The sequence below is a fragment of the Lethenteron reissneri genome, chromosome 28 (genome assembly GCF_015708825.2).
Source record: "Lethenteron reissneri isolate LAM-NWPU_2019-01 chromosome 28, ASM1570882v1, whole genome shotgun sequence".
Lineage (NCBI taxonomy): Eukaryota > Metazoa > Chordata > Hyperoartia > Petromyzontiformes > Petromyzontidae > Lethenteron > Lethenteron reissneri.
In genome coordinates, this window is record NC_083806.1 from 3140851 (window position 1) to 3165632 (window position 24782).

General features: G+C 50.6%; 1 protein-coding gene across 1 annotated transcript; it reads right to left on the minus strand.

Moving 5' to 3' along the window:
- Positions 1-699: 699 nt before the first annotated feature.
- Positions 700-24101, minus strand: LOC133348792 (lysosomal amino acid transporter 1 homolog). The gene is made up of 10 exons (XM_061561800.1): positions 24051-24101; positions 12878-13068; positions 8642-8782; positions 6710-7032; positions 5815-5944; positions 4942-5026; positions 4178-4329; positions 2994-3095; positions 2315-2500; positions 700-1705 (listed from the first exon to the last, which is right to left on the minus strand). Exons 4-10 carry the CDS (start codon positions 6949-6951, stop codon positions 1580-1582), a joined length of 1023 nt encoding a protein of 340 aa, XP_061417784.1. The 5' UTR covers positions 6952-7032; positions 8642-8782; positions 12878-13068; positions 24051-24101; the 3' UTR covers positions 700-1579.
- Between the last annotated feature and the right edge of the window lie 681 nt (positions 24102-24782).

Consider the following 24782-nt stretch of genomic DNA (forward strand, 5'->3'; position numbering starts at 1 on the left):
CCTCCCCTCGCTCCCCCCCTCGCTCCCCCCCTCCCCTCGCCCCCCCCCTCCCCTCGCCCCCCCCTCCCTCGCCCCCCCCTCCCCTCGCCCCCCCCTCCCCTCGCTCCCCCCCCTCCCCTCGCTCCCCCCCCCTCGCTCCCCCCCTCCCCTCGCTCCCCCCCTCCCCTCGCCCCCCCCCTCCCCTCGCTCCCCCCCTCCCCTCGCTCCCCCCCTCCCCTCGCTCCCCCCCCCTCCCCTCGCTCCCCCCCCCTCCCCTCGCCCCCCCCTCCCCTCGCCCCCCCCTCCCCTCGCTCCCCCCCTCCCCTCGCTCCCCCCCCTCCCCTCGCTCCCCCCCCTCCCCTCGCCCCCCCCTCCCCTCGCTCCCCCACCCACCCCCCCTCACTCCCCCCCCTCTCTCAGGATGTAATTGTGCAGAGCCACTGTGGGACTTGGTTGCGAGTTATTTTCTTCTCCTCCTCGGTCACTCCACGCCCGTCGGCTGAGCTCGTACAACGCGAGCCATTCAGACACTCGGCGACACCAGATGCCTGACATTCTTACAAGGACATTTAGTTCACGAACACTTCATTCAATTGCGAATCGAGGGAACTACAAGTCGCTTAGGATATTGTACACAGTACGAATCGCAGTTCCCTGACCCGAGGATACGGGAGTTTGAGTCCTGGACGCGTCCTGCAAATCGCACATCAGTCACGAGAATGGCAGCAACAAGACGCCTTTATTTCAGCCTTACGTGCGTGCACACGAGCACTCATAAATAACGATACACTCAGTGTTCCACTCAAACCCGTGTCTCCAACTCGGAAATTATTGCACAGAGTTTACAAGCCAAAATGTAAAACAAGTTCGATCCAACGGAAGACCGGTTCAATGTCATGTAAACGAAGTAACCTCCGTGAGTTAATCCCCTGCTAAAGTTTGATTCAATAGAAAAACAAGCAACAAGCTGGTAGTGCCCTGAGCCAAGCCGGGCCCTTATCAAGGGGTGGGGAAGTTCAGCGGCCACCCAGGTCGCTCAGCTGTAAGGGGCGAGAGACGTGTGTAGTTGTCTTGCAGGGGAAACCCTGAGACAGGGAGCTCCTAGGAGGCCGTGCAGGCCAACCCTGTCTCCCACTGGAGATTCGAGGCACATTGTAAGGCATTATGGCCGACGCAATATTGGACAACGTATGGCTCAGTATAGTTTTCAAGATCACGTCACGATCAGGTTACGGGCTATCACTAAATATTGCTTTTCAACATCGCTACAGTAAGAAGGCCACCGACGTGAGACACAACTGACATTTAAGACAAGCGGTGATGGGTAAATACCATGGTCGGACCCGCAGGCAGGAGGGACCTGGAATGACAGAGAGGAATGCGAAAGCAGCACACTGCAGATTCTCACACCCGCTTGATGGTTTTAAAAAAGAACATCGTAAAGCACGGCCTCCCTTGCGGCCGTGCCAAGCCCAGGAAACTTCGCTCAAACGCTTCCAGGATCGAGGGGTCACGGCAATGACCTGGGGTCACGGCAGTGAACCTGGGGTCACGGCAGTGAACCTGGGGTCACGGCAATGACCTCTGGGTATGCGCGGCGTCACTCATCCCCCCAGCCGTTGAGCAATGGGGCCCCTTCCCTCTCGTCCAGCCGCAGCGGAATGGTGTCCTCTCCTTCAGGGCGGCCACCGTGGCGGCGTCTGTATCGCACAAACTGAGCTACCATCTGAACCATCGCGGTTAAGGGGCCAGCCCGGTCAACATTTACACGTCAAGTTTCTCAATCCCCAAGACGTGCTTTATGAATACCTAGAAAGCAAATAAATTGGGTGTGCCACTGCGGTGTAAGCATTAGCACACTGGACTTGCAACTGAAAGGTCGAGGGTTCAATTCGATCTCCCGGCATGGCAATTTTAAAACAATAGACAAGATTCTTAAATCCATCCCCCCCACCTCTATCCAACCTGCAGTAGATAAATGAATACACCACTGTTTGTCGATTGGCAGGTTACATGTGGTGGGGTAAACTGTAGCTGTGAATGCTTCCATCTCTTTCCGAGGTGTCTGGCCAGGATATGAAGAGTAGGCCAAATATTCTAAGAAATTGATTCTCCAGGGCAAGTAAGCAGTTGCAGGACTGCACCCTTACCATGTTTACCTAAAAAAAAACCGTGACAGTTGCCAAAGTGGAAATCTGGCTTAGGTCAAACCCTGTAATAATATTCAGTTCGGCCTGGATCTGTGTTGATATCTATTGCATAGTCTTGATACAACAACTGCCCATTGAGCTGCCAATGGCCATGCGCTCGAAACAACGCCGTGAGTCAAGGATACAGCGGAGTCAAGCAGCAGAGTTCCGAAGCTGCCGATGAGCCAGGGCAGGTGAGCGACGATAGCCTGGCCCTCGGTTTCGCCCGGTCTGGGGGCCTTCAGCACCAAACTCGTGCCGTACGTGCTGTTCCCCAGGATTGTAAGCATGAAGAGCGCCAGCGAGACTCCCTCCACCGAGTGCCGCTTGTACTGCAGCAGAGGAGAGGCAGCGCATCTCACACCACACGCGCAGCGTAAGCCTCGGTAGGCGCTCTCAAAGGATCTATTATTCCACCAACTCTCATGGGTGCAATCTGGGTCGGCCGCTGCCAAATACCCTCAAACAAGTTGGCAGCAAACCTTTCCTTGAGCGTGGGTTCTCGTGGTTGAGCCGTACGGCCTCCCAGCGTGCTCTCAGGTTGTACTGCGTGTTGCTGGGCATGACGTCCAACTTTTTACTCCGCATGCCGGAAGATACTTCGACAACTTGCATTCAGTTCTTGACTAATGCAGTGTGTGTATATATAGATATGTCAGTTGCTGCATTATATCCTCAACAGGTCAGTTCCTAAAGAGGCTCTCAGCATGTGCAGAAAAAGGCTCGACATCATGCCGAACGAGGCGTGGCGCAAGCCGAACGCGCACCGGAGAGAGTCAAGCGTGCGCTCGATTGTGTCGAGAGGCACCAGCGGCGCCGACTCACATTGCGGTACAGCTGTGGCAGCCTCCCTCCGAGGTAGAAGGCGGCAGAGGCTGAGCCGGAAGTGTAGCCGACCAGCTCCATCCATCCCAACGAAGGCAGCTTCTGCACGGGCACAGCCACTGGCGACGTTGAACGTTTTCTGGGCCAGCCGTTTATCGATTAACACCGCCTATGTCACTGGGCGGTGATGCGGCCCAGCAGTAGCGCGTTTGCCGCTTTTTGCAGAGGTTTGAATCCAGCAGCCACCATATTTGTACAGGCCTAATAATAACAACGCTACGTGTCATCCACTTCACAGTGGCCGTTACAGATTCCCTGACATCATTCACAAGAGTAAGGCCATCGTGTGCCCGTGTCAGGGGGATCCAAATTCGAAATGATCTACAAATGACTCAAAAGGGATTTTACATAGCAATCATCGCCCCCTACTGGCAGCAGAACACTGCACAGACCACTCTCGCAAATGAGACTGTACTTACACTATGAGACCTCCTTTACCAGTGGCAAAATATAGTAATAGGTTTTTACCCTTTCAACTGGTACTAAAACTGACACCTTTATACAAGGCATCATGTTTGCAATACCACAACACAAGCAGTCAAAATGCAAACAAAAAGAAAGAACTCTGATGATGATAATGATATGCACTGTCCTTGAAGTTGATTGGTCCACACCCGAGACAGCTTTTCTTAGAGCCTAGTCTCCATTGGTGTTGGACCAGATGACACCAAAAGGCGTCACCTGGAGACTAGGCTCTAAGAAAAGCTGTCTCGGGTGTGGACCAATCAACTTCAAGGACAGTGCATATCATTATCATCATCAGAGTTGTTTCTTTTTGTTTGCATTTTGACTGCTTGTGTTTGATTATTGCAAACATGATGCCTTGTATAAAGGTGTCAGTTTTTGTACCAGTTGAAAGGATAAAAACCTATTACTAGAGACTGTACTTATTCTCTTTGGGTTTTCCCCGGTTTAAACAAACTTGATTCACTGAAGCGCTCTGGCCACAGAGGTTATCTATAAACATTAGTGCTGTTGCCACGTCTGGTCTAGATTCCACTTCACGGTCAAAGCTGCCCAAATGGGCATAAAGGTCACAGTGCCATGAAAGAAATAGCTAAAGGGGCACTCCCACAAACTTGCAAAATCAACAGCGGCACAGTGTAAAAACGCTCGTAACTCACGCTAGCGTGGGCAAGAGCGCGGGAGGAGTTGGTCCCAAGGGCAGGGGCCTCCAGCAGGGGGTGGTGCCAGAAGAGGAGGAAAGGCAGCAGCAACGCGAGGAGGGTACAGGACAGCATCCAGCATACGCACGACCACTGCAGACAGCCGGCATCTGCAGGGCACACGCGGCGGACACAACAGCGGCGTCACCTCTCTCCGATCGGTAGGCGCGCAAAGGCCCTTTGGTTCTTTGACTCACTCGAAGAACACTCACGGTTACAGGCATCAAATCGTGCAGGTGGGAAGCGATTAGCTGTTAGCTATACGAATTCGATGCTAATGCTCGTGCAGCTAACAATCTAAACAACATAATCAACTCCTGCATCGAATCTCAGCTCCAAACTGCAATAACCTATCACATCGCAAACGGTATAAATTGTTTTATGAATTGTAAAAACATAACTAGGCAACAAAATACATGCAGTTGAAACTAGAACAATACCATAAGCCTATCGAGATCGAGGTGAAGATGGGCAGGTATTGATGACATTCTCACCATAATCGATCATCATCACCGTGCCACGCTTTCCTGTTTTTGGTAGGATGGATTCCTGTAGTCACCCATTTCAAAACAGCTGCCAATTAAATCAATCACTGAGCAACACATTGCTGTAATCGATCAATCGTTGCAGCACTACGTGTGCGACTCCGTCTCTCTTCGCTTGTATCGTCCGCAGACCGCCATGCTTGAATGGATAACAAAAGCAGCACACTGCTCCCTCACCGCCATTCCGATTTCTCACTCGGTAGTAGAGGTACTGGGACATCACCAAGTTGTCCATCATCACGTAGTCCACGGCCATTAACGTCTGAGTGTGAGCGCGGCACAGAAAACGCACGTGTTAGCAGCGCAACATGAACAGGTTTGATAATTGGTTTTTTACCCTTTTATCTGGAAACAAAACTGACACTTTTTTTACAAGGAGCCATGTTTGCATTGACCACAATACCTGCAGTCGGAATGCAAACAAAAAACATAACTCTGATAATGTATGCACTGTCCTTGAAATGCGCCTTTTGGCGTCATCTGGTCCAACACCATGTGAGCCTAGGCTCTAAAGAAAGCTGTCTCGGGTGTGGACCAATCAATTTCAAGGACAGTGCATACATTATCAGAGTTATGTTTTTGTTTGCATTCCGACTGCAGGTATCGTGGTCAATGCAAACATGACTCCTTGTAAAAAAGGTGTCAGTTTTGTTGCCAGATAAAAGAGTAAAAAACCAATGATCATATTTTGTTACTGGCAAATGAGGTTCCAATGATGAACAGGTTTCCCCACGGTGCCAGCACAAGGTTTATGTCACTGCGATGGTGATCCCCCACACAACAGCACCAGTTTTCCCCCACTCATCAGGGGGGAGCTCGAGCCGAGCCTGCTTCTCCATCGAGCCAGCAGCACCACGGGTTAACCCGATTCTCACGGGGACCGTACACACGTACCGATGCATCGACGTTTCACACAACGTCAGTGTACATCCTGCACAAGCACGCCGTTACGCTCCGACCAACGCTCACACACACAACACGTGCACACACACATGCGTTCGTCAGCCCACAAGGTCGTGGGAAAAGCTGCAGGTGAGGCCGTGGCTGTACCTGTAGGTGCGGCTGATTTGTCAGGATGCAGCCAATGAGGTTGGAGCAGTCGCCTCCCAGCCAAGCGAGCAGAAACCAAATGGAGAGGGCCTGGTCAGCTTTGCCAGAGCGGTACGACTCGTACAGCTGCCTGCTCGCACCGTGCCAAACAACGCGTGAGACGGACAGCAGTCACGGCATGACATGCCAGAGAGCTGCATGCTCAACAATGCAATGCAGTCATAGCAGTAGTAGTGATACCATTCCAGCGGGCCAGACCCTTTGGAGACATCCACTCTCTTATGAAACGGTGATCTGGGTGGCCATGCCCAATGCCGGTCAGCCGAGGGGACAATAATTATTTATCGATCTCGTTGAGCTCTCATCAGGCGAACGGAGTACTTTGTCCCCACGCTGCAGCTAGCTGCCAATCGCCATCTTTCACAAAAGAGTGGAAGCAACCTCGAAAATGGGGTTCCAGATGTTGTGGAACCGTTCCGTGTCATCACATCTTGATGCGCCCAGGTGCTCGCGGGCTGCTCGCTTGCACATCAATGTTGGATGTGTTTCAAAAGTCAGCTACCGATGTTCTTTCAAGTACTTTACAATTACCAATCTGTAGTAGCGTACACCGCGATAGAGTTAAAACGTATTCAGTGTTAAGGATAACACTGAAGGAGAGATCGATTGTCTGCACTGCATATTTCAAGTGGCAGATCACTTTGGCATGCAGCTAGTGGACATTGCATTGCTGGAATTTCCGCCATTATTAATGTTTATATTTGCCTGACAAAGTGCCCAAGCGACAGTCTCATGGAGGCCGTCACCGCTGGCTGATCCACCGCGACATTCCCCTCAACACCCACACGTGGCCAGCGGCAGCAAAAAGAACATGCACGACGGGCCCCGGACTCACGGCAGCATGGCCAGCAGGAAGCAGATGATGGACAGGAGCGCGAAGGCCACGCTCGCGTAGTCCCGGCTCCCATCAGGGCACTCCCCGAGCACGTGCCACAGCCACTGGGAACCCGCCGACGCGTTGGGGCACAGGAGGATCGGCGCAGGGCCCGGGGCGGTGCCGTTGCCGCCGGGGACGGCGGGAGTCCACGTGGCCACGGCGGCGTGCTGGGCCTGCGTGGTGTTCCCGCCGTAGACCATGGCTCGGAGCGAGCAGACGAGACGGGGATGGCCCTCGGTGGGTGAAGGCCGCGCCGATGGCCCACTGGGCAATGGCAAAACCTGCGGCGTAGAGCGGCGGTTAAGGCCCCCGGTGCGAACGCAACTGCCCGTCACCGCCTGTGCACACAAAGTGGGCTCACACCACCAAAGGGCACGTGGCACGATCAACAAATCGCTCTTTGATGGACACAGTCAAACTTCTCAACCCACTTGAAATTAAGTCTTGAGGCTTAGTGACATTAAACTGAATATACAATAGACATTTCAAAAAATAAATGCTGCTTTTTGATATTAAAACAAAGCCTTTTGTTTTTTGAGCACATACTTGATCACATTCGTGCCGGTCACTGCCTCTGGTGAGCACGATGCTGTGATCCCACCGGGGCAGTGGCCCTATTTATATCGTCCCACAGGTTGCTATAGCGAGGCTCGGTACACGTGGGTCATATTCAATCATAAGCGTTGCGTTGGACATCAAACCAGTTTTATAATGCAAATGGTACGCTGTAGAACTGAATGTCAAACACTACACCCATCTTATGAACCCTACATAAACCCAAACGCAAACATTTGAAGAACCATATAGGCTTTAAACATTTAAATATATATACTGTATGTGACCTTTACGTTTTAATGACCAGGTAAGAGCCCAGACACCTTGTTGAGTTTAATTACACGGCACAGATTTACAAAGCCTTTGAGAGACTGACTCCCAAGGTAACCTGTATATGGTACTGTATTACCTAGAATCTCAAACTAACACAGACCATCTTGACTTACAGCTTTCGTGACTGCAGGAATTCATATTGTTTGGGTCTTTCGGTAAAGTCACGTAGATAGGTTCAAGGAAAATAACAAAACAATAACAAAAAACTGATGACGAACGCTTGTGTTGCGATCTAAACTTCGGATTTTTGTTTGTTATCTTTTGTTATTTTATTAGAACCTATCTACGTGACTTTACCGAAATACCAAAATAATAACACAGATCATCTCTGTGAGCAGCTAAGGGCCCAATGAGAATATGGCATATGCGTCTATTTTATGATGTACAGTATACACGTACTCTACAGCAAAACAATTGTACAACTGTTGAAAAAAATAAAACAAAGGGAACACTGAAATGATTGAACCATGTAATTATCGGAGTACGTTGCTATGCCGGCTAATGAACTGCATTGAGAAGTTAGCAGCCAGAACGTGCCACTTGGCAAGACAGGGCAGTACATATATTCAATATTCACTGTGTAATAGATTTAAAACATGTGATGGAGCATTACCACAGGATACCATCAAAATATGAACTGCTCTATATATTCTAAATGCAAGGATGAGAACTTAAAATATATTAATTGCTTCCAACATGTATTTATTAAAATGCTTTAATTGAAATAGAACAATCAAACATGTTACAATTGTTAAGTTAAATAAAGTTATAATAACAAAACATAAAACAATTCCAACAAGACCGTTAATAGGACTTTTCAAATCGCAAAAAAATCGCAGCCTCTGCGATTTACCAATCGCATTGTTTCAAACTGCGATTTCGATTTGAAATCGATTAATCGTTCAGCCATATCCCGTACTCGTGGTGCAGTCGCCACAATCGCCACGACTCCCACCCCCCCGTGTCTCTCACCACCACCACCTCATCCTCGTTCATCCCCACCTCCTCAGTCGATGTCCATGGACGAGGAACAACAGCAGGGATGATGCTTCATCAGCTACAGCTGCTGCTGCTGCGGCTAGATGAGCCACGTGTCGCGTCAACACGGCTGCTGATGGCGCTCGCCCCGTGTCTGCACGCCAGCTGGAGCACCAACAACAGCAGCAGGAGCAGCAGCAGGAGCAGCAGCAGCAGGGCCGGCTTCAGCAAAGCTTCTGCAGCAGGAGCCACAGGAGGAGCGACACGCAATCTGGAGCAGCGACAACTTCAGCAGCAGCAGCGGCGGCAAAAGCAGAAAGTTACACCGGCAGCAGTAGCAGAAGCAACAGCAGCAGCTACAGCAGCAGAAGCAACAGCAGCAGCTACAGCAGCATCAGCAGTAGATACAGCAGTAGTAGCTACAGCAGAAGCTACAGCTACAGCAGCATCAGCAGAAGCAACAGCAGCAGAAGCAACAGCAGCAGAAGCAACAGCAGCAGCTACAGCAGCAGCTGCAGCAGCTACTACAGCAGCAGCAGCTACAACAGCAGCAGCTGCAGCAGCAACAGCAGCTACATTAGCAGCAGCAGCAACAATAGAAGCAGCAGCAGCTACAGTAGCTGCAGCAGCAGCAGCTGCCACGTGCGCCGCCTGCAACCTCGCGGGCCCCTCGGATCCGGCTGCGCTCGCCGCCTCCTCCCCCCCCACCCGCACGTCCCTCCCGTTTCCATGGCGACCTCTCTCTCAGCAGTGAGCCCCCCACTCTCCGTGTTAACCACCTCTCTCTCTCTCTCACACAGCAATGAGCCCTCCACTCTCCGTGTTAACCACCTCTCTCTCTCACAGCAGGGAGCCCCCCACTCTCCGTGTTAACCACCTCTCTCTCTCTCTCACACAGCAATGAGCCCTCCACTCTCCGTGTTAACCACCTCTCTCTCTCACAGCAGGGAGCCCCCCACTCTCCGTGTTAACCACCTCTCTCTCTCAGCAGTCAGCCCCCCACTCTGCGTGTTAACCACCTCTCCCTCTCACAGCAGTGAGCCCCCCACTCTCCGTGTTAACCACCTCTCTCTCACAGCAGCCAGCCCCCCACTCTCCGTGTTAACCACCTCTCTCTCTCAGGAGTGAGCCCCCCACTCTCCGTGTTAACCACCTCTCTCTCTCACAGCAGCCAGCCCCCCACTCTCCGTGTTAACCACCTCTCTCTCTCACAGCAGTGAGCCCCCCACTCTCCGTGTTAACCACCTCTCTCTCAGCAACGAGCCCCCCACTCTCCGTGTTAACCACCTCTCTCTCTCTCAGCAAAGAGCCCCCCACTCTCCGTGTTAACCACCTCTCTCTCTCACAGCAGCGTGCCCCCCACTCTCCGTGTTAACCACCTCTCTCTCTCTCAGGAGTGAGCCCCCCACTCTCCGTGTTAACCACCTCTCTCTCTCACAGCAGCCAGCCCCCCACTCTCCGTGTTAACCACCTCTCTCTCTCACAGCAGCGTGCCCCCCACTCTCCGTGTTAACCACCTCTCTCACAGCAGCGTGCCCCCCACTCTCCGTGTTAACCACCTCTCTCTCACAGCAGGGAGCCCCCCACTCTCCGTGTTAACCACCTCTCTCTCTCAGCAGTGAGCCCCCCACTCTCCGTGTTAACCACCTCTCCCTCTCACAGCAGTGAGCCCCCCACTCTCCGTGTTAACCACCTCTCTCTCTCTCAGCAGTGAGCCCTCCACTCTCCGTGTTAACCACCTCTCTCTCTCAAAGCAGCCAGCCCCCCACTCTCCGTGTTAACCATCTCTCTCTCACAGCAGTGAGCTCCCCACTCTCCGTGTTAACCACCTCTCTCTCTCTCTCAGCAGTGAGCCCCCCACTCTCCGTGTTAACCACCTCTCTCTCTCACAGCAGCCAGCCCCCCACTCTCCGTGTTAACCACCTCTCTCTCTCTCACAGCAGCCAGCCCCCCACTCTCCGTGTTAACCACCTCTCTCTCTCACAGCAGCGTGCCCCCCACTCTCCGTGTTAACCACCTCTCTCTCACAGCAGCGTGCCCCCCACTCTCCGTGTTAACCACCTCTCTCTCACAGCAGGGAGCCCCCCACTCTCCGTGTTAACCACCTCTCTCTCTCTCAGCAGTGAGCCCCCCACTCTCCGTGTTAACCACCTCTCTCTCTCACAGCAGTGAGCCCCCCACTCTCCGTGTTAACCACCTCTCTCTCTCTCTCTCAGTAGTGAGCCCCCCACTCTCCGTGTTAACCACCTCTCTCTTTCTCTCTCAGTAGTGAGCCCCCCACTCTCCGTGTTAACCACCTCTCTCTCTCTCTCAGCAGTGAGCCCCCCACTCTCCGTGTTAACCACCTCTCTCTCAGCAGTGAGCCCCCCACTCTCCGTGTTAACCACCTCTCTCTCTCACAGCAGGGAGCCCCCCACTCTCCGTGTTAACCACCTCTCTCTCTCACAGCAATAAGCCCCCCACTCTCCGTGTTAACCACCTCTCTCTCTCTCAGCAGTGAGCCCCCACTCTCCGTGTTAACCACCTCTCTCTCACAGCAGTGAGCCCCCCACTCTCCGTGTTAACCACCTCTCTCTCTCTCACACAGCAATGAGCCCCCCACTCTCCGTGTTAACCACCTCTCTCTCAGCAGTGAGCCCCCCAATCTCCGTGTTAACCACCTCTCTCTCTCACAGCAGGGAGCCCCCCACTCTCCGTGTTAACCACCTCTCTCTCTAACAGCAATGAGCCCCCCACTCTCCGTGTTAACCGCCTCTCTCTCTCTCTCAGCAGTGAGCCCCCACTCTCCGTGTTAACCACCTCTCTCTCACAGCAGTGAGCCCCCCACTCTCCGTGTTAACCACCTCTCTCTCTCTCTCTCTCACACAGCAATGAGCCCCCCACTCTCCGTGTTAACCACCTTTCTCTCTCAGCAGTGAGCCCCCCACTCTCCGTGTTAACCACCTCTCCCTCTCACAGCAGTGAGCCCCCCACTCTCCGTGTTAACCACCTCTCTCACAGCAGCCAGCCCCCCACTCTCCGTGTTAACCACCTCTCTCTCTCTCAGGAGTGAGCCCCCCACTCTCCGTGTTAACCACCTCTCTCTCTCACAGAAGCCAGCCCCCCACTCTCCGTGTTAACCACCTCTCTCTCTCACAGCAGTGAGCCCCCCACTCTCCGTGTTAACCACCTCTGTCTCAGCAACGAGCCCCCCACTCTCCGTGTTAACCACCTCTCTCTCAGCAAAGAGCCCCCCACTCTCCGTGTTAACCACCTCTCTCTCACAGCAGCGTGCCCCCCACTCTCCGTGTTAACCACCTCTCTCTCTCTCAGGAGTGAGCCCCCCACTCTCCGTGTTAACCACCTCTCTCTCTCACAGCAGCCAGCCCCCCACTCTCCGTGTTAACCACCTCTCTCTCTCACAGCAGCGTGCCCCCCACTCTCCGTGTTAACCACCTCTCTCACAGCAGCGTGCCCCCCACTCTCCGTGTTAACCACCTCTCTCTCACAGCAGGGAGCCCCCCACTCTCCGTGTTAACCACCTCTCTCTCTCAGCAGTGAGCCCCCCACTCTCCGTGTTAACCACCTCTCCCTCTCACAGCAGTGAGCCCCCCACTCTCCGTGTTAACCACCTCTCTCTCTCTCAGCAGTGAGCCCCCCACTCTCCGTGTTAACCACCTCTCTCTCTCAAAGCAGCCAGCCCCCCACTCTCCGTGTTAACCATCTCTCTCTCACAGCAGTGAGCTCCCCACTCTCCGTGTTAACCACCTCTCTCTCTCTCTCTCAGCAGTGAGCCCCCCACTCTCCGTGTTAACCACCTCTCTCTCTCACAGCAGCCAGCCCCCCACTCTCCGTGTTAACCACCTCTCTCTCTCTCACAGCAGCCAGCCCCCCACTCTCCGTGTTAACCACCTCTCTCTCTCACAGCAGCCAGCCCCCCACTCTCCGTGTTAACCACCTCTCTCTCTCATAGCAGCGTGCCCCCCACTCTCCGTGTTAACCACCTCTCTCTCTCACAGCAGCGTGCCCCCCACTCTCCGTGTTAACCACCTCTCTCTCACAGCAGGGAGCCCCCCACTCTCCGTGTTAACCACCTCTCTCTCTCTCAGCAGTGAGCCCCCCACTCTCCGTGTTAACCACCTCTCTCTCTCACAGCAGTGAGCCCCCCACTCTCCGTGTTAACCACCTCTCTCTCTCTCTCAGCAGTGAGCCCCCACTCTCCGTGTTAACCACCTCTCTCTCTCTCACAGCAGCCAGCCCCCCACTCTCCGTGTTAACCACCTCTCTCTCTCACTGCAGGGAGCCCCCACTGTCCGTGATGCTGAGTGATGATGCGGTGGTTGAGTAGCGGGTGGAGGAGGTAGTCGCTCTATTAGTGCTGTGGGCTCGTGGCCAGCTCCACGGGTGTCTCGCTCCGACCAGTCGAGCGGCATTTGTCTCAGCGTCGTCATCGGCAGCAGCAGCAGCTGTGCCTGGCAGGAGAACATAACCAGAACTATGTCATCTAAATGTCATCTATATGTCATCTCCACCTACCGCCGCCGGCATACCGTAATTACTTTCATTATTTTACGGGACACGTTCGTAAATGCCACTTCGTGTGTGTGTGGTATTTCTTCACAGGAGGTAAAATTGTGATTGTGCACCGCTGCAAAACGGAGTGTCACGGACGAAGAAGAATACACATGTGCTGTAATTGAGGTTTATTGGGTTAGCCTATGTTTAACAAAAACAAACTCTCATGGATAATATTGGTCGCGAAAATCCACGTGTCAAACTTAACATAAACGTATTTATTAAGCTTGTTTACCCAGGGAAGGGATGAACGAGACTCGTTTTCACGAGGGTCTTGCCAACGTTTCCCAGTAGGTGGCGATGCTCCACCGCTCCCTCGCTGCTCACAGCGCGATGCTGGAGGCGAGAAGCTGCCCCACGGCCTCAACCCCCCACGGCCTCCACCCCCCACGGCCTCCACCCCCCACGGCCTCCACCCACGGCTACCTCCACTGATGAAATAAGCCAAACTCAGTGTCTGTGGGGGAAGGGGCAAGGGCCTAAACAGTTGGAGGGGGGAGAGCGCCTTGACAAAATAATTTGCATATCAAGAGGAATTTAGCATATTTATGGTGGGGGCCTAAGTCAGGAAGGGATGGGGCCCATAGAGGTTGAACTCCACTGTTGATTTAAGGTACCATAGGAGCGTGAAATCAAACACGTGCAGCAGGCAGCGGAGCTTTTTAGTGCCGCAGATGCGGCCACAGGTCAACTAACTAGTCGCTGTGGGTTATCCAAATTGAGTAATTTGCGGGTAGTTTTACGAATTTGGAGCAGTCATCGAAACCCTAACCCGATCATTTAAAGGGACACACCAATTGTGTCTGAGAAGGCTACTTCCAACCTGTGCAAAGTGCCAATCGTGACATGGGTCATAAATCAATGAAGTCTTTATTTCTATAGCACTATTTCGTGAAAAGGATGCCATTCAAAGTGCAACACGTAAAAACAATTTTAAAAAAATTGGCGGACACGGGCAAAAAACAGAAAATCATGGAGAAAGAAATGCATTATGGGATTTGCATTGATAGACAACGAGGAACGCATACAGTGAGGGAAAAAGTATTTGATCCCCTGCTGATTTTGTACGTTTGCCCACTGACAAAGAAAGGATCAGTCTATCATTTTAATGGTAGATTTATTTGAACAGTGAGAGACAGAATAACAACAACAAAATCCAGAAAAACGCATGTCAAAAATGTTATAAATTGATTTGCATTTTAATTAGGGAAATAAGTATTTGACCCCTCTGCAAAACATGACTTAGTACTTGGTGGAAAAAGCCTTGTTGGCAATCACAGAGGTCAGACGTTTCTTGTAGTTGGCCACCAGGTTTGCACACATCTCAGGAGGGATTTTGTCCCACTCCTCTTTGCAGATCTTCTCCAAGTCATTAAGGTTTCGAGGCTGACGTTTGGCAACTCGAACCTTCAGCTCCCTCCACAGATGTTCTATGGGATTAAGGTCTGGAGACTGGCTAGGCCACTCCAGGACCTTAATGTGCTTCTTCTTGAGCCACTCCTTTGTTGCCTTGGCCGTGTGTTTTGGGTCATTGTCATGCTGGAATACTCATCCACGACCCATTTTCAATGCCCTGGCTGAGGGAAGGAGGTTCTCACCCAAGATTTGACGGTACATGGCCCCGTCCATCGTCCCTTTGATGCGGTGAAGTTGTCCTGTCCCCTTAGCAGAAAAACACCCCCAAAGCATAATGTTTCCACCTCCATGTTTGATGGTGGGGATGGTGTTCTTGGGGTCATAGGCAGCATTCCTCCTCCAAACACGGCGAGTTGAGTTGATGCCAAAGAGCTCCATTTTGGTCTCATCTGACCACAACACTTTCACCCAGTTGTCCTTTGAATCATTCAGATGTTCATTGGCAAACTTCAGACGGGCATGTATATGTGCTTTCTTGAGCAGGGGGACCTTGCGGGCGCTGCAGGATTTCAGTCCTTCACGGCGTAGTGTGTTACCAACTGTTTTCTTGGTGACTATGGTCCCAGCTGCCTTGAGATCATTGGCAAGATCCTCCCGTGTAGTTCTGGGCTGATTCCTCACCGTTCTCATGATCATTGCAACTCCACAAGGTGAGATCTTGCATGGAGCCCCAGGCCGAGGGAGATTGACAGTTCTTTTGTGTTTCTTCCATTTACGAATAATCGCACCAACTGTTGTCACCTTCTCACCAAGCTGCTTGGCGATGGTCTTGTAGCCCATTCCAGCCTAGTGTAGGTCTACAATCTTGTCCCTTACATCCTTGGAGAGCTCTTTGGTCTTGGCCATGGTGGAGAGTTTAGAATCAGATTGATTGCTTCTGTGAACAGGTGTCTTTTATACAGGTAACAAGCTGAGATTAGGAGCACTCCCTTTAAGAGTGTGCTCCTAATCTCAGCTCGTTACCTGTATAAAATACACCTGGGAGCCAGAAATCTTTCTGATTGAGAGGGGGTCAAATACTTATTTCCCTCATTAAAATGCAAATCAATTTATAACATTTTTGACATTACTCGCGCTCGGCTTACCTGTACGTTTTCACGTGTGTGTTTAACTATTGTGGTTCTTTGTTATTTTAAAGATGGCAGTTCTGCTGTGTATTAATACTGCTGTCCCTCCCGGCCATATCTAGTGCCAAACACAACTACACCACTGACAGCCCTCGTTATTTCTCGTCCATAGTTGATGCTCCATTTACCACTACACCTGCTAGTGAAACAGCTTATAGCCACTGCTACACTCCATCATTGTATCCTTTTAAACCCTATCTCTGTCCTATTACTTCACCAGCACTCCTTCCTAACTTCATTATACTCTTAAAAATGTCACCATACGTAAGCAGCTGCTATTCGTCCAAGGTTCGTCGCTCTTCATCCTTTCACAGAAAATACTTGTGCAAACTATTAATTTTACTTTTCTTATTTCTGGGAGGTATTGAGCTTCACCCTGGCCCAAATGTAAATAACTCATTTAATTCTGTAGATTTTTCTGGCAGAAAAGGTGTTGGTGTTCTACACGTCAACATCAGAGGGCTTGTGATTAAATTAAGTCAACTAAAACTAGAAGTGACAAATCTGGACCCGGACATTTTCTGCCTTACAGAAACATTTCTCACTCCGGCCGTCAATGACTTGCAGATTACGATTGACAACGACAACCTTTTTCGGCTTGACCGAGGGTCTAAATGAGGTGGAATTGCCATATATGTTCGTAGTACTATTGCATGTTCACCAGCTTATTCCTTGTTAAAGAAATATTGCTTTGAAGGTCTGGCTCTCAGAATCACTCTCCCTAAGAATCAACAGATATTGGTAGTGTGCTGCTATAGACCGCCTAAGGGGAAGGATGTTGAAGCTGGAGACGCACTGAGGGAGCTTCTTGGGGGCCTCCCTAAAGGTGAAATCATTTTAATGGGTGATCTCAATTGGAATTGGCTAAACCCGCCGGCCGTGGCCACAAAATTTGCAGATGAATTTAACCTATCTTCTTGGTTCTTTCGGTAAAGTCACGTAGAAGAGAAGTAATAAAATAAAAATAAAACATAATAAAATTAGTGAGAATAATTGTATTATGTTTTATTTTTATTTTATTACTTCCCTTCTACGTGACTTTACCGAAAGAACCAAGAAGATGAATCCCTGTAGTCACGAACGCTTTAAATCAGAATTTAACCTATTTAAATTAATTAATGTCCCCACAAGACCCAACTTAAAAATCCCGGGACAGTCATCTCTGCTTGACGTCCTATTGACAAATGCTTCTCACAATTTCGCACTGACTGGTGTTCTGGGAAATAACCTTAGTGATCACTCCTTCATTTTTGGGGTGAGATCATCAACCAGACCCAAAGCCCCCCCTAAATTGGTTGAGAAGCACTCCATGAGACACTTCAGCATTCAGGCATTTACTAATGATGTGCTTCACTCGGATATTGACAAGGTCTGTGATATCCCCAATCTGACTACGGCTTGGGAGACTTTAAGGTACACGTTTCTCCAAATTCTTAACAAACATGCTCCGTTGGTTAGATTTAAAACTAAAGGCAACCGCCCACCATGGTTTGATCCCTTGATTACTAAGCTCATGAAAACTAGTGACAAGGCTTGGGCATGTGCTCAGAAAAGTAATTTGGTCCATGAATGGCTAGAATACAGGACTTTAAGGAATAGATGCGTCAATAAAATAAGGCATGCAAAAAATGCATACTTTTCCTCCACTCTCCTGGAATCACATGGAAATGCCAGGATCTTCTGGAAAACAATCAAAAGTATCGAAAAGGCATCTAACACAGATAATCTGCCCGTTGAGCTTAACCGAAATGGGCAATATTTTTCAGAGCCCCAAAAAATAGTTGACAATTTTAACCTTAATTTTTCTGAAGCTGGTGACCTTTTTGATAATGTATTGAGAGTCACCCCTGCACATGCAAATTCCTACACCCCTGTACAAGCATTAAACGAATTTAGTTTCCAGCCAAGCCACGAAAGTAATGTTCTGAACAACTGTCCTACCTCAAAGGGTCCTCCTCTACCGGAACGGATAGTATTCCCGTCTTTGCTCTGCTAACTGTTGGTCACCTAATATACAAACCTATAGCCCATATTTTTAACCTGTCCATCAAAGAAGCATCAATACCTCTAGAATGGAAACATTCATATGTTCATCCACTTCACAGAGGGGGCCCTAAAGATGATCCAAATAACCACCGACCTATCTCAATTTTGTCCGCGTTGATGAAAATTTTTTAAAAATTATTTAACTACCAAGTTAGCAGTCTCCTGTCCGGCAACAATCTATTACATCGAAAACAATCTGGGTTCCTAAAAAAATACAGCACCACATCTGCTGCAGTAGACTCTCTGAATCACATTTACAGTAGCCTTGATAATAAGCAGTACTGCGCCAGTCTATTTCTTGACTTGTCCAAAGCCTTTGATACAGTCGACCACAACAGCCTGCTTGGTAAACCAAGTTGCCTCCGTTTCTCGAAACACGCAGTAGAATGGTTAAAAATTTACCTCTCTTTTTGCACCCAAACTGTACTCACAGATGGTTGGGGGTCAAACAGTGTTAAGATAACAAAAGGGGTTCCACAGGGTTCAATCCTCGGCCCCCTCTTGTTCTCTCTTTATGTCAATGAATTGGGCACTGACCTGGATCATTCCAGGTTAAATCTTTTTGCAGATGACACGATACTGATTACTGCTGGCCGCTCTCCGGACGACGTGATTGCTAAGCTCCAGGGTGATTTCAACAAACTACAACATCAGCTAGTTTCTCTTAAACTAGTCCTGAATACCTCCAAAACCAAGGTGCTATGCTTCTCACCAGGACTAAAGCAGGAAGTTATTTTCCCCCATTTACATTCCTTAAATAATGATCAAATAGAGCAAGTCAAGATCTATAAGTATCTTGGGGTCATTCTTGATTCAAAACTGAAATTTGAAGATCACATTGATTATATTGGTAAAAAGACAAAAATAAAAATTGGTTTTCTGTATCGACACAAGCACTGCTTCCCCCCTATGTTCCGTTTGGAATAGATAAAAGCTACCATACTGCCTCTACTTGATTACTGTGACATCGTGTATAAATCAGCCCCAAGTACTGTACTGAAGAAGCTTCACTCAATGTATCACTCGGCCTTAAGATTGGCATTAAACTGCCCATATAGGACTCACCACTGTGATCTCTACATTGGGTCAAACTTAATATCTCTCAATGTTCGACGGCTTGTGCATCAGATCTTATTTATTCATGATCTACTTACAAAAAAATCCGCAGATTACCTGCTGGATCTCCTCTTTGTTTCAAAGAACAAATTTGACCTAAGGTTTTCGCTCATTTACCAGCTTCACATTCCCTATTGCCGTACAAATACTGGAGGAAGGGCCTTTGCTATTGATGCCCCCAGAGTCCGGAATGCTATTGCCAATAAACTGCAACTTGAGTCACTACCTATGAGATCTTCACTCAAAACTGCTCTAGAGGAGTTGTACACCCCTAGCTGCCACTGCAATTTAGTGGCCTAAAATACAATGTTTCGCTCCGGATGATCGGTGCATTGAAAAAGGTTGATACTCCGACTGATGCTCCTACTGTTGTGGAGTGACTCATGCAGCCAGCTATGGCTGCAGAGTTTGGTAGTACATGTTGTTTACGTCGTTTATTGTGAAAATTCGGTCACAGTTCCTATGACCACTGTTTCATTGCTTTTATGGCTTTATTTTGGTGATTTTCGAAAAGTTTTTTCTTTGGCCATGTTTGTTTGTTGTAGTACAGAGTTAGACTGATGGCCTTAATCTAAGCTGTCTTGTGGTTGTTGTTGTTTGACTTGCATCCCACTGGGATTTTTGCACACAGTGTTGGTGTACGGTGCTTTTTCTGCAATATTTTGCTGCCTTTTCTTGGATTTTCTGTTTGCACTCAGTCACATAGTTACTGTGGCCCCTAGCAGTGTATGAGGTTCCAATCTCAACAGTGGAGAAGATGGAAAGAGGAGTCACGAGCTACTTAAAGAAGTCGCTCGGAGTTCTACGATGCCTTACCACCATAGGCCTCTATGGAGATAGTGTCCTCAAGCTGCCCCTCACCAGTCTAACCGAGGAATTCAAGTGTGCAAAAACCAGGCTCCAGATGACACTGAATGAATCTCGAGACCCAGTGGTGAGCAACAACGCGCCGACCTTGGCAACTGGGCGCAAATGGAGGCCAGGAAAAGCAGTCCAGGAGGCAACAGCAGCCCTCAGACATGCTGACATTGTGGGTCATGTTCAGCAAGGGAGAGGAGGCCTTGGGCTAACTAGCCGTGCTGCTTGGAGTAAGGCCACTGCACCAGAGCGGCGGAAGATGGTAGTGCAGGAAGTACGCCATCAGGAGGAGGCTGCAAGGTGGGCCAAGGCAGTCTCTCTTGCCAAACAGGGACAGTGGACTCGATGGGACAGTGTGGAGAAGAGGAAGATCAGCTGGAAGGATCTGTGGGCCATGGAAGCGAGGCGGTTGAGCTTTTCCATCAGAGCAACATATTACGTCCTTCCAACACCAGTTAATCTTCACCAATGGTATGGTGAAGATCCGGACTGTGCCCTCTGTTCCACACCAGCCAACCTCAGGCACATTCTCACAGGGTGTAAAACAAGCCTCACCCAAGGACGCTACACTTGGTGTCACAACCAAGTCCTTAAAAACCTTGCGTCCGCCCTGGAGGACAAGCGAGCTGCCACGAACACCCTACCACCCCCAGCAGCATCACACCCCTTACGGACGACATTTGTCCGCGAAGGGGCTAAACCACCGAAGAGCGGCTCTACACCAATAGAGCGAGACCAGCTGCCCTTGGCCCGCGACTGGAAAATGCTAGCTGACATTGGCCGGCAACTTGTGTTTCCTCCGGAGATCGCAACCACCACCCTAAGACCTGACATGGTGCTCTGGTCCCGTTCGCTCAAGAAGGTCTTCATCATTGAGCTCACAGTACCCTGGGAGGACTCAGTAGATGAGGCTTATGAGCGAAAACATCTGCGCTATGCCGATCTAGCTGCCGAAGCACGGCATCATGGCTGGAACACAGAAGTCCGACCAGTGGAGGTGGGCTGCAGAGGTTTTGTGGCAACATCTACAACCAGACTGCTTAGAGACCTGGGAATTAAGGGCCAGAGCCAGCGTTCGGCAATCAGAGCTGTATCAGAGGCGGCAGAAGGCAGCAGTCAGTGGCTCTGGATGAAGAGGAAAGACCCCAGCTGGGCCCCAAAGTGAGAGGGCCAGGAGGTATGCAGTCAGCAATGCTTGATTCAGGGAGGAGGACACCCCTGCCATGCATAGTCCCATGGGATGTTGGCTATCAACAACAAGGCAACTCCTATGACTAATTGGGAATGGGACGCAAGCGTAGGATTGATCACCCTGTCGCTGGCCGCCTTTGGGGAAGTTGTATAGTATGAAAGGCCGAAACACCCTAGGAACCAAAGGTTCACTACTGATGATGCGCTCCCCAAATTTCACCAGGCTCACAATTCATGAACTCTTGGAAGTGCTTGCACAAAGGATAGTAACATCTCATCCTGTGTTCTTTGGAATATGAATATAAAATGTTTTTGTTCGTGTTTTTGTTTTTTGTTTGTTGCGGTTGCACCTGATTCAAGAGCCGAATGGTTCACAGGGCTATACCTAATTAATAAACTTGAACTTGACATGCGTTTTTCTGGATTTTGTTGTTGTTATTCTGTCTCTCACTGTTCAAATAAACCTACCATTAAAATTATAGACTGATCATTTCTTTGTCAGTGGGCAAACGTACAAAATCAGCAGGAGATCAAATACTTTTTTCCCTCACTGTACACCAGTCCAGACGATGACTCAAAATCAAGCAAAGAAAAAAAATCGTTGCGCCATGGCTAAGTTCACAAGAAGATATCGGGACGTCTACTGTAAGAATGTTTGCGGAAATGCGAAGACGTAATTCATGTCAGCGCGGATATGAGATTAGTTATGAAACACGCGCGGCGTGGTGACCAACTCTGTCTTGCAATCCGCTAGTGGCTGTGCAATCACAAGATGAGGAATCAGCCCCCCCCCGCCGCCCGAACCCCCCCCCCCCTCGTCTGACCATACTTCACCACGCTGTTCAAAGCCGGACGGGCTGTGTGCTGCCGCTCTCTTCACACGCGCTCACTCTCCCGATATCACTCGCACGGCGTGACCATTCAATCGCTCCACCTCACCCTCTTGCGCACTCACCATCGCTAAACCCCTCACTCTCATCCACTCAGCCATACATACGCCAGCTTTTTAAAACCGTGACCAGGGATTGAACTCGGGTGGCTGGGCTCGTGGGCGCAGTGCGCTAACCAATGCGCCACCACTCCACCGTGTGTGTATGCACCGACCATCATAATAAAGTAAATATTTAACATCTCGAAGTTCACGCAAAATGATTGAACTTGCGAACCAAGTTGATAAAAAATACACCACCAGAACAACCAATCAATGTGTAGTGTCGTCTGTGCGTGCGGGTGATGTGCGTCGCGCACACAGTCAGCCGGAGAGACGAGGTGGTCGCAGGAGGCACCGTCTTCCCCTTTTATTGTTGCCGAGCTCCCGCCACACACGACCCCGCTGCCGCGCGCCCCGTCCCAGACACGACCCTGTCCGCGTTGCACCGACAGCGTCGACCGGGACAGTCGACCGCTGCCCGGCCACGCAATGATCGGGCGAAGGCGGCAAGCGACGAGGGCGGCAGCGACGACGGCGATGACGAGGCCACTCCCAGAACCGGCAGCCCAGAGCTCTCGCTCTCCACTGCTTTTAATCTCCTCGACGCGGGTTGGCTCCGCCCCTAGCCACCAGAGCGTTCCAGGGGCTTCCACGCGAGGTCTACCGTGACCATTGCCCCAGTTCCTCTGCCCTGCCGGCACACACACGCCGCGTAGCTGCTCAGCGGCGTGTGCGCTAAGTGCCCACCTGCAGTCCCTGCCACTGTCCAACAGTCTGCGCTGTGTCACTACACATGTGGCAATAAACATAAATACAATGTCTAAAATAAAGATTTAGCACAGTATATATTTATTTCGCATCATGCAATGCACAAGTGTCATTGTTCACAGCTAATTACAGAACTGATCCGAGCCCGTCAGTGCGGTGATGTGATAGTGAGGCAGGTCCGTCCGTGAATTTGGCGCCATTATAGCAAAAATGACACTCCACAGTTCTGATGTTGGCGCGAGACACCTGGAGTACTCGCTGTACGCAGCATTAGTGATCATCGGACAGGCTCAATCCCCCTGCTGGACCTAGCCCAGGCGTAGGAAAGTACAACCGCAGGCAAGGATGGAAGCGGACCCACCCACCCTGTAACACTCAACTCGTCAGTAGCATTGCCTGGAAGAGGAAAACATATCATAGGCGACGTTTCAGGAAATGGCCCTTCCTCATAGCAGAGACATGAATGAAGGTCATTGCCCGCAACGTCGCCTGTTATATCTGCTCCTCTTTATGCCACTGCTACTGACGAATCTGTTGCTATTTGAGTCTGCTACCGCCACAGCCCACGCAGTGTCTTAGCTTCACGGTTATTTTGTTCGTCTTCTGCGTGTGAGGGGAAGAGGCGATGGTGGGAGCTGCTTCACGTGATGCCCCCCCACCCGCCACACCAACACTGCGGCCGTGAGTCAGAAGCAGATCCTCTCACATGACGGACCAAAATTTCCCCGTTCAGGTAGGCGCCCCCCACCTTTCTCTGCAGAGGCGTTTGGTTATTTAGCCGGATAAAGGAGTCATCAGGCGAGGCGACGCATCGCTTCCCCGCGAGATCAGCACGACAAGCTTCGCGTGCAGGGACGGGAGCCGCGCCCAGGAAGGTGCCCTGACGCACCTCCATCACCTGGATCTGGATCCCACCGCACCCCCACCCCCCCCAACCACCCTGACAACCTTATCTCACCTGTGGGCCCTGACGCCCGCCCTTCACCTCGATTTCAGAGCAAAACAAACCATGGAGCAGTACTCTTTGGATTTTTCGGTCAAGTCACGTAGGTTAAAAAAGAAAACAAATACAAAAAATCACGACGTTTCGGAGGCAACACAACACAACACAAGCTTCCGTCTTTACTTGTGTTGTGTTGCCTCCGAAACGTCGTGATTTAATTTATTTGTTTTCTTTTCTTGCAGTCACGAAAACTTCAAATCTAAACGATGGAGCGTCATTCTCACCTGCTGCCTGCCCATCAAGACCACCGGCCGACGACGCCACAGCGATACACCAGCTCACACACCGCTGTTCCGCTAATCACTTGCTAAAAATCAGCTGCTTATCTCCTCCAACCCCGCCCCTCCCACCGTTCCCAGCCTCACCTGAGCGGAAATCAGGGCGCCTTACGCAACCTCCAACTCAAGGGAAACCCCAACACACCTGCACGGATGTCGGGCAGGGTGGGAGTGTGAGTCACGGCCGACAGAAACAACAACAGCAGCAGCAGCAGCCGCGCCTCCTCCATCCCACGTGGAGAGACTGACATTGATTCATTGTGGGCGCTCCGTCTGAAATTCCCCCTTCCCCGCCACCGCCGCTACCACATCGTGGCTAAGAACCCAGCAACCCTGGTTCGATTCCGAACCACGGATACCATCATCGGTGGCGAGTGATAATTGAACCGGCGGTCCTGTCCACCCGCGAACATCATCTACCCTTCAAGACAACATCAATGCCAGGCACCTGCAAGCAGTGGTCCTTCATCCGTGGTTTTAGCGTTACATATGATGTTTTATTACTTTATTGTGGTGTTATTTATTTATAACGTGTATATTTCTCGCGTAAAAAAAAATGTTGTTCAAGAGTCGAACCTTTTTGGTGCTGAAACGTAGTTCAGCTTTGAACGTGAGAGAGGCAGTCAATGGAAAAGCGACGATCGCTTGGCGAGTTTTCGCTTGCGACAGGGCATTTTCTTTTCGCGGAACGCATCTCGCTCGTTAAGCGAGACACCGCCTGCACCGTTTACAAATGCTGTTATCATCGAGGCAGGCGCGTGGAAGTGGTGGTGATGTGGTAATATGGAGAAGAGGAGTGACGCAACAAGCCCGCGTCAACACCCCCGTGCGGGAGATGGATATAAGGGCGCTGGGATTGACTCCTCGCGAGGCAGAC